This window comes from Myiozetetes cayanensis, unplaced genomic scaffold (assembly GCF_022539395.1).
Source record: "Myiozetetes cayanensis isolate MyiCay16 unplaced genomic scaffold, myiCay2020 scf2-11, whole genome shotgun sequence".
Lineage (NCBI taxonomy): Eukaryota > Metazoa > Chordata > Aves > Passeriformes > Tyrannidae > Myiozetetes > Myiozetetes cayanensis.
In genome coordinates this window covers 5,256,773-5,267,500 of record NW_026087411.1, presented here as the reverse complement: position 1 = coordinate 5,267,500, position 10,728 = coordinate 5,256,773, and the positions used below count along the sequence as shown (strand labels likewise).

At 39.2% G+C, this 10,728-nt stretch overlaps 1 protein-coding gene across 12 annotated transcripts in view; it reads right to left on the bottom strand.

Annotated features, from left to right (window-relative positions):
* The window catches only part of EHBP1 (EH domain binding protein 1), a 210,109-nt gene that overhangs the window by 34,796 nt on the left and 164,585 nt on the right, over positions 1-10,728 (bottom strand). For 4 of the 12 annotated variants that reach the window (XM_050316897.1, XM_050316904.1, XM_050316908.1 and 1 more), the window contains 4 exons: positions 7,709-7,836; positions 4,910-5,051; positions 4,653-4,759; positions 1,892-2,015 (listed from right to left, as the gene is read on the bottom strand). In XM_050316897.1, the coding sequence (XP_050172854.1) occupies positions 1,892-2,015; positions 4,653-4,759; positions 4,910-5,051; positions 7,709-7,836 (501 nt within the window). The remainder of the gene's footprint in view (positions 1-1,891; positions 2,016-4,652; positions 4,760-4,909; positions 5,052-7,708; positions 7,837-10,728) is intronic. The other 8 variants (XM_050316900.1, XM_050316907.1, XM_050316903.1 and 5 more) reach the window with 3 other exon arrangements.

Below are 10,728 nucleotides of genomic sequence, written 5' to 3'. Positions count from 1 at the left end.
CTCATGACAAGTGGGATATTGATTGGAAGGGGAGGTGGTACATGAGGATAGGCTCTCTGGTAGGATGTGAGCCACAGCTAGAGAAGTTTGAGAATCCCTGCTTTCGAGGCTACACAACCCACCAGTTTTCACAGGTTTTCTCCTAAATTGCATTTTTAAGCTGACAACGTAAATAGGATGCTCATGAAGGACTTGTCAAATCACTTGCTTTAAGTTAAATCCTGAATGCTCAGGATATGATCAACGTAAAAGCAACTTTTTTATTACGGCTGCACCACTTGTCCCCTTCTCCCTGGTACAAGAAGCAATGGATATTCATTAGTATTCCTGTTACAAACCTTACAGCTATGCTCTTACTCTCTAGCTCTGTGCTAGACTCCCTATTTTATGCAAGATACTTAAAAAAAAAAAAAATCACCTCATTATGGGTATGACAGGAGGAATATACCAACTTCTGTCATACTTCAAAATACAGGAAATTAAAATCCACAAGAAATCTCTTTAAAAATAGAGTAAATGACAAAAATCAAATAATAACATGGTTATTAAAGTTTTTAAAATCCCCAAGTGCTATGCTGATGACTCCATATGTATCTATAGATGGTATCTGGAGTACATATAAGACTTGTGGAACATTGTACTCTTGTACAATAGTGGCTCTTTTTTGCAGAACATACACTTCACAAATATAAAAATGTACACAAGAAAGTACAGGATAATATATACACATTTTTTCAAGTCAAATAACTAAAGGTCTTGTAATCCACTTGAGAAAGTACTTAAAAAGACCATAACAGGTAAAAGTCCTCCTAAACATTCATTCAGCGTGGAAACAGTTTCTGGTTTACCCGTTTTTGTAAAATTATTCAAAAAGTCAAATAACCTGAGCACGTGAGACAGTAAATACACTGAAAAAATCCAAATATTTGGATAAACATGGCAGGCTTATTTCAAAGTACTGAACTTTAACTAAAGTCAATTAATCTGTATTACAAAACATAACACTGGATTAAAATCTACTTAAAAACCTGTTATTTCAGTTAAAGTCAGGTTTCAAGTTTATAACATCAGATATACATATAACTTTCAAAGACAATTTACTCACAAAGTAATTTGGACCAACCAACTTTTTTTCCCCCAAGGGACAGGAAGAACGCTTTTTGGACCTACAATATAATTTGCTTTTGAAACATCCAAACACCTTTTGTTTCCAACTGATGTGGTTAAAACTCTCCATCTCTGATGATCACCAGCACTTAATACCCATCTAATGTTCACCACTGAAATCACAGCCATCATGTTTTTAACAAAAAAATTGCCCATATACTTTAATTCTTTCAGTGGCACGTACAACACCAAGAATTACAGACTTTTAAAACCCACCCTCCTGAAAATAAACAAATAAAATAATTGTGGAGCATCAGTAACCAGATAGTATTCTCAAATTTCAGAGATCTAGTCAATGGAGCCTTCCTCCATGTACTGTGCTCTGTTTCATGCAGTACATGGCTTTAGCTGGCCAAATTTTTTTTTCCCACTGAATCAGTAGAACAGTGAAGATCTTACTTTTTTTTTTTTTTTTTTTTTTTTCTTTTTTTTTTTTTTTAAGCAGTGGCATATCAATGAGGCACAGATGTGTATTCCAACTCTGCATGGATGAGCACACTGTTCAATAGTGCTGGCTCACACGGTATCAGGGCAAGTTATCACTTCCCATGAAGGCACTCTTATCACCAGGGCCCAGAGAGGTGGCTGCAAATCGCAGCCTTTTTATTTTCAAGGCAGTTTTGCTGAACATTCAGGCTTCAAAGATTCACACTTCCAAAACTCTATAAGAGTTTGTGAACGCTCAATTTGCCAAAACTGTTTACAGTGTAATTGGGCACCGTACCTGTGTCCATGAGATAGCGAAGGCGCTTCTCCACCAGCGCGGCACGGGTGTCAATTTGCTTTTGCTCATTCTCTAGTGCTGCCAATTCTCCTACAACATACTGACTGGTGTCTTTGAACCCTTTCTGTTAAAGAGAACAAACAAGAAGAAAAAACATCACTTGTAAGTTGCATTTTTCCTTTCCACAAACACTTAGTAAGGCACTTACCTAAACAACCAAATATCATGCTCACTACCAAAAAGCTAACACATTTCATAAACTTTACAATTTTGCCAAATGTCCTTATTTGTTTATTAAAATACCCTGGTTTTTCTCTAGGGAACATTTGATTCTGCAGTTTTTTACTACCTGGCAGATATTCTGAAATTCCTCTAATTTATTTCTAAGCACATAAAAGCTGTAGTAACAAAGCATTATGAAAAGAAAGGTAATCCAAATAAGGCACTATTTAACGTGCCATTTCTACTTACTCAATTTTAAAATGTTAACTTTAGGGGCTAGAAGAACTAGAACAAGAGTCCCTAATGACAAATAAAAAGTGGGCTTTTAAGATTAAAAAGAAATCCGAAACAAGCTCCCTGGCTTGTGTGGCTCCTCTGAGGCAACTGTGATGTTGAGGCTCCCCAGCCTGGGCCATCACGCCTCTCTGGGTTTCTCTGACTGAAGGAATCGTCCTGTTACAGGGTGAGCTGTACAAATACCACTAATTAGTCAAACTGTAATTCTTATCCTGAAAAGTGGTGACAAACAGCCCTGGACAGATACTCAGGTGCCTGGAGACTAACTCGAGCTGTCCTGCCTCTATGCCAGGAGGTGGTCCTGGGATGTCCAGTTGATAAATCCAACTGAACCTTACCAAGAAAGCTGTAGGAACACTAACAAGTCAAGTTTGCCTCTTGTACCCTGTAACTCCTCAGCACTGCCCCGCAGATGACCACACAGACCTCCAGGTGTTTCCAAAGTGGTCAGGCTGTCTTGTTGGAGCCCAAGCAAAGCCATTCAGGACCTCCAAGTTGTTCTCATTTGGCTCAACAGCTTTCACACAATGCTGAAATGTCATTCCTTAAGTACGTTTTTGCATAAGTTACGAAAAACAGTATTACTCCTTCCAAGTAACCTCCTGCACTTTTTTCTCCCATGCCTGACCCAGAGCCTTGGTGAATGTTTTAAATAGGGAAAAAAACAAACTCCTGACAAAATGATTTCACGTTTCACGTGCACTCTGTAAAGTATGCAACAAAAATCACTGTCCTTTGGGAACATAAAAATAAACAGGCTTTTCTTATGAGGCTCCTTTCCCTAGAAAGTTATGAGGCCTAACTTGTTGCTGCATAAGGGTCTCAGATACTTTCACCAAACATTTTCAATTGTTTTTCTGTAAATGTGTCTGAAATAATCAATTCAGCTTCATATTCAGGCAACAGGCATAACATACACAGCATATTATTTCAAATAATGACATGTTCAAAGTGAAAGCTAACAGCATGGCTGAGCTCCCTGGACCAGTAATGAGCACAGAACTTTGAAATTTGGGTCATCCGATTTTAAGAACATTACGCCCTGATTAATTTGGTCCTTCTCTTCCTACACAACAGCCAACAGTATCACCTCTAATGGAAAACCTCTTTCTACCTGTTGTATAGCCAGAAAAACAACAACAAAACCAAAACTCCCCGAGAGCATTCTGTGAAGAAAGAAAAAAAAAATCAGTCCGAGGAGTTGAAGTGATGTGCAATATATTGCCTTTCATCAACTATAATTAATTGAAAATAGTATGAAAACTTCCCTAATGTCAGCATGCATAATTGTTAACAATTGCTATTAGAACATGAAAAGAAATGCTGTGTCAGGCTGTAATATCCCAAGAGTTCATGTGTATCATCTGCATATATAATGCAAATTCACTGTGCCAGACCTTTTCAGCTCTGCAAAAGTACAACTGGGCTAAAAATAACTCTTGCTTGTAAAAAGTTTGATGTTTTGTCGTAGATATGACAGCGGTACAAAATTGCTACTCAGCTCTAGATTGCTCCAGCAAAAATGACAAATGTGTTCAGATAAACTATGGAGAGCAACAAACAACCACCCTCAAAGGCTGTGTTGCGCTTTCAGGCAAAAAAAAATTCAGGTTAAAACTTGGTTCTTCCTGCTTCTGTCCCGCAGCTGTCCATCAAAACCAGCTTTCTCCCTGCGGTCTATCAAATATTTCCCTCACAAATCAATTTTACACATGATCAGCCCATACCCCTACTGAGCTGAACCTCCCCGTTAATTAAGTGAAGAAATTACCATATATATTATATTAATGCAAACATCATTCAGCTAGTAATTCACGGCTGATCTGGATAATGGAAAGGTTGAACACCCATTAACCCAAGCCAACAAAATGGGTTGGCTGAGAAATTCTAGCAGGTCTCATGTGACTCTTCCCTCTAACTGCAGCTCTGCGGTATCTGCTATTGTAATAATTAAAATCCTCCCGGTAGATCAATACTGGAATCTCTTTATGGGAAGTGCCCTGATGGAAATGTCTCAAGGAAGCTGGGGCTGTGGAACTCTGAAAAATTCATTTTTTTTATCTGACAATTATCACCACACTGCAGACTAATTCAACAGTGCACCCCTCTCACTCTGCTTTGAATGCACTGGAGATTGACATCTAAAAAACCCTAACATCTCATTTTAACAAATAAAGGCACTATTTCCACATACAGTTTGGAATTATCAGCAATCATGAAACCAGACAAAAAATTAATATACATTAAGCACTTCATCTTCTGATGGCTTCCTCTGAGTCTCAGCTATCGCAGCCTTCTCCTCATTTCCTCTCTTTGTATCTTCCTGTATTGATCTCTGCCTTTTCATCTCTTGAAAAAAGGGAAAAGACATGTAAAATTATTATAAAGCTTGATATTTATGTATTGAAATGTGGACTTACATTATCGGGTTTTCATATATTTATTGTTAAATATTATTAAATCATAAGATGGGAAAACAGGTTTTATATTTTCTCCTACCTGGTCTGCTCTCCACGTATTGACTGAAAGACTGGAGCTGAGTTTTCCTGACAGTCGAGTCCTTGCTGAACACAACGGGATTTCTAAACCGTTCTGCTGCTTTTTGTGATCGCTCAGCACGATGTTCCTCTGTTCCATTCTGCTGGGAAAAAAACAGACACACAACAGTTTCTTTTGTTTACAAGCGGGAAGACATTAATTTGAAAGGTACGTTTTTGTGAGGGGACAGGACACAGCTTTTACAGAAGTGGATTTCACAACTTGGGCTGTGGTTTATATTGGATGGAAGTATCAGCTGCGGGGGGAAAAAAAGTAGAAGAGTGATTAACTTTGCCTTTTTGTTTGTTTGTTTGTTTTTGCTTAACGTGTGGTGGCAACGACCGGCTTTTTGCTCTGTGGGCACCCTCCTGCAGAACTCTCCACTTCTTTACCAGCCAGACCTATTCATTGTGACAAGCATTTGCCAGCAATGCCGATTTTAAACAAACAAAAAAAATCCCTCCTTTGCACCTTTGCTTTGCCAAGCACCGAGCGAGCTGCTGCCAAGTCGCAGCGTCTCTGTCCCTGAACACGATCTGTATCATTTTAAAGCGTGTTGCCTTTAGCCTCTCTCCCAGCCCGGTACAGAAATCTGTCGTTTTCTGTAGTCCCATAGACTTGTATGACAAGAAGAACTAGTTTCTAATTTTATGCCCATTGAGATAAACCACTAATGCTGGATGAAGTCTAAAAGGTAGGATTATAATGCTACCCCACTGAACTGCATTTCATCAGCTATAACTTTCCAAAGCCAGATTTGTAAGTAAGCCCTTTACAGCTAAGGAAACTACAATTATCTTTTCCAGGGCTTCCTATGTTAATACTGGTAACAAATTCAAATGATTCTATCAACACCAAATATCCCAGAAGACTGAACCACTGTGGTGTGTGGAAACTGCAGATACCGAGGTGCTGTGTACCAAACAAATATTTCATTTTATACCTAATCTTTTATTATTTTTATTAAGTGTTTTGAAAGTAAATAGGGAAAGGCTAAGATGCATGACTAATAGCTAAGCCTGCTGAATGCTGAAACTGGTTATCAAAAGCTACCAAGACTTTGCCCTTCCTCTGCATTGAGACAATCGGTAATGAGGGAGTTCTCCAACGGCCTATTCTCTCGCCTCAAGGAGGCCGGGGATACACAATCCCCAAGGGAAGGTAACAGTTTATCCTTTTCCACAAACACAGAATGCCTCATTTAGAAACCTGTAAACTGCATTTTATTAAAAAACAAATCCACCTCAATGCCAAGAGCTCCATGAGAACAGATGGACACCATATATTCCTTATAACGCTGCCTTTCAACTCTTCCTTAGAAAAGACCAACGCAGAGATAAACTGTTAAGTTGCACCTTTTTGTGGAAGTACCTTAAAAAGAATCAACTCCTTCACAAGAGCTTTTTATAAAGAGAAATACCATTTTTGTTAGGTTAGGTGATACCAAATTACCCTAAGAGGCAGCCTGTGTGTCATTTCACAGAATTAAGTGTAAACAAGTATTGCTTATGTCCCTGGATGACTTTTCAGCTGCACTAATCAGGTGGTTATGATTCTGGTTAAATAAAAGGTGGTTTCCTGTTATTAGCACAATAACCATTTGACAGCCTAAACCAGAGTCTTTACCAAAATAAACAAACATGACTAATTTTTTTAGGCCTGGCAACATGCTAAAATATCAGTGTGATTAGCTAGTAAATCCCATTTTAAGAAACCTTTTTATGACTGGGGACTTCTGCCACTTTACAAATGTATTCCTCTAAGCCCACTAATTCAGTTAGCCTTTTCAATCCATTGTATTATTCTTGGGCCAGCTTCATTTTGCATTAAATCCACTGCAGAAAGCTAAATTGAACGCAAAAATCAGACTTGATCCAGGCTTCCTTTTGTTCAAAGATAGAGACCGAAAGTCCTCTGCTGCTGCCACACACTTTCATCACCAATTTATAGGAACTGACAGTGTAAGGGAAAAGCAATGAAAGTCATTGTTTTGGGACTTCAAAGCATCTCTGTATCTGGGGAAGGAAATCCTTTCAGTCAGCAGCGCTCTCCCCACAGACTGCAGGTGGGTGAAAAGTTATACCCAACTGGAAGTGCCCCAGAGCCATAGGGATATTAATGACATACAGGGACTATTTTAAAAAAATAGAATAGTAAGAACACAAGGGTCTAATTAAGAAACTGAAACTGAAAATTGATTGGTGGGCACTTTATGCTGTAGTGGTGAACACTAAGAATAGGCAAAATGCCCACATATACCACATACTCGTGCCTGTTTTTCTCAGAAGCACTCATAAAGCACCCAAAGTATGTATGCCTCTAAAGTGTACCATGGCTTAATTTTAATGCAGGAAAAACAGAGGACCAGGACTGGGAGGGAAGTAAATCCCTGGGAGTCCAATCCTGCTCCCACTTAAGTCAGGTAGAGTCTTGCTGCTGATTGCACCAGCAGCAGGATGGAGCCTCTGCTGCATTTCTGATATCAATAACAACCTGAGCAGCCAGAATTGAGAGATGCTTCTTAGATCTGCTAGTGTTTTGCCAACAAGTATCATGATTAAAAAAAAAAAGAAAAAAAAATGTTGATTAATCACAGGAAAAACCCCAGTGCCTTGCAAATCATATAAATGCACTGCCATGAAGATTTTCTGTGTTTCTGACTCTGAAGGATTTGATAAGAAATTATTTTCCTTCTCACAAAACACAAACCCTCAAACATAACACACAGGTACCAAAACAAAAGCATTAAGCAAAACTTACCTTAATGTCTTGCTCTGAGCTATCTGTTACAGTTTTCTGAGCAGCACTGGAGAGTGAATTTGCCACCTGTGGCTGAGCTTCTAGGAGCTTCTTCAGCTTCAAATCCATCAACTTACTGTTTTGTTCTGCTAAATATGCAAATACCACATACAACAGAGTGAGATGCATTTCAATGCAGAGTCGCTACAACAATGTAGCAATTTAAAAGGTAGATTTAATTCACTGTAGATTTAATTCACTTTGCTATCGGTTCAAACTAAAAAAATAAAAAGTAGAAGGAATTTTTTTTTTTTTGCCATTGGGATTGGTGCAAGTTTGTGTACAGTACAGAGATATTCCTACGTTTTCTCAAGAAAACATATGTAACACTCAGCTGAATAAGTAAACATGCTTGCAGACAGTAGCAGATGAAAAACACATAAAGTCAACAATGTTTAAAGTTACTCCCAGTGGGTACATACCTATACTCTGGTATAAAAACACACTTAAAGAGCCATTTATTTAAAGATGATACCTGACAATTTATCACATAATTTACATACTGATAACCCCTCAAGTTTACGAACTAGTACTTCATCCTAAGGCTTCTTGGCACAGTTTCTCAACATTAAAATTTCAGAATCGAAAAAGTGACTTTCTAGTAATAATTTACTCCGATTTATAGAATATGCTGAGGCTTGAAGAGTCATAAAACACTTCAGAACTGCATCCATGGGACAGAGTCAAAGTCTGCTGAAGTCCCCAAATTTTTATTATCAATTTTAGCAACTTGGATCAGAGCCCAAATAAACAGTAGTTGAGAATTTTACCTCCCAGTAATGCTCATTCTGTATGTGAATGTTGACTATATGAATTTGTAACACACCCACACACATAGTTACCTACACACATAAGAAGGACAAAGGTGTTAATAACAAGCTGCCGCACAGGACTGTGTAGACTGGAGCTAACCATGGGTAGGGAAGCAGAAAAACACTGGTGCAGAAGCCCCCAGACACACATTCTTTACATGCAGCCCCCATATGAGAAATCACCCCTGAACTGGAGCGAGTGCAGCATCACCTGCACATATGATGCACTTACACCTGGGCCTTGAGTCAAATGCAGAGGAAATAGCAGTTGGTATGTTTTCCTAAATGCCCAACCTGAGTTTTTCACTGCAGGCTGGTGACTTCTAGCTGGTGTGGAAAGTGGAGTCATGACTGTTTTGCCACACAGCTCCTTCCAAGGTATGGAGTTCTCCGATTCATATTAGCCAAAACATTTTTGGCACGCTGGCAACCAAATACTGCCTGCCTCCAGCAGCGACAGGTTGGGTTGGATTATGATGAGGGATAGTTTCCCTTTCCTCTGCCACACCCAGTCAGGGTGTCCTTAATTGAGGCTCACATGTAAGTACATGCACGTTCTTGTGGGTTTATACATAAACACCATGTAATAACTATGATATAAGAGGTTCACAACAGCGCATGGTAGAAGTGCTGACAAATACAGACAGAAGCAATATCTGAAACCACGAAGCAGTAAAAATAAAGTTTTCCCTTCTTGAGAGAGATGGGTGGGACTAAGATTCAGCTGGGAAAAACTAATTATGGTGGGCCATTAATGACCCTAAATGTGAAACATCCCTTACAGTTTTACTTTTAGATGTTCCCAGAAGATTCATTAGAACTTGGTCTGAATTGGCAGAATTACACCAAAATCCGTGTGCTCTGATTTCTATCACAGCATTACACTGTATCACTCTTACTTGTCTATACCTTTGGCTTCTATGCAGATTGAACTGCAAAATGATGTCCTAATTTTTTTTTCAGAATGTTTTCCCATGGTGGACATGAAGCATTGGGTTGTGGGTTTGTATGCCTGAGAAGGTACTTCTCAGGAAAAAAACCCCACATAAATAAATGTTGCTAAACCACTGAGGCAATGTGACAGGCATATTCACTTACTGATTTTCTATTTCTCCTAAAATGAACCACTTTTTATTGGAAAATTATTTGACAGTATTCTGCTCTAAGTAAGCCAAATTCAAATGCTGGAAGCACTAGATGTATTTTCTTATGTGCCTGGAAATCCTCAGATAGAAAAAAAAAAATAAAGGACACAACTCTAATATTTTTGCATCCACACAAGACTAGAAAGTTCGATATACATAACACATATACATATATTAGGACTACACACTTGGGCTCAGCTGGCACGGGCAGAATCAAGTCAGAGGGTGCTGAAGATGTTCTCTCTTGCATGGACTGTTTCACGATGCAGTCTCGTTCTGGCCAGCATTCTCCAGGTTTGAGGTAACTTGCAGTGAGCAGAAAGGTTCTGACAGAGAAGCCCACCACAAACAGAGACCCTGGGCACTCCGCAGGGCTGCCTGGATCACACAGACTTGTAACAGAGAACTAACTCCTTCAGCAGCTCTCTGCAAGCAGATGAGCCTCTAACGGGTGGGCAATTCCTTTTGTGTCTTTGAGGATCTACCTCCTTTTAAAATAAGCATCTCCCTTGTAAGATTCCAACATATTTATCATCATATTTATCACATGAACTTCAATTTTGCTTGAATATTTTTGAAAGGGGGAAATACCATTCCTATGTCCTAATGTATTAATAAACCCCCTATTATTTGAACATTGTAAAGTAAATGGAACTGATTCTGTTCCAATTTATACCTCCACGCCCCCACTGGAGCGACAAGGTGTAAATACAAGAACTGGTCTTCAGAAGGACAGATACCAAGTCTGCACAAACACAGACACATTTGCTCCTCTTCCCTGAGCAAAGGGGCCAGGATGGCAGTGCAGAGTGGCAGTTGTACTCACCCATGCCATTGCTCACTCCTCTGCCTACCTGGCACAATCCAGGCAGGGTGCTTTCAGGTGTCTCTGCTTTACCAATCTGGCCTGGAGTGCCCTTCCCCCTCAAACAAGCAAGAGGCATTTAAATCTGCCATTGTTGGAAATAATGATTTTGTTGATTCTAAATTCCAACTAAACATGAATGCAGAATATTAAGCACTA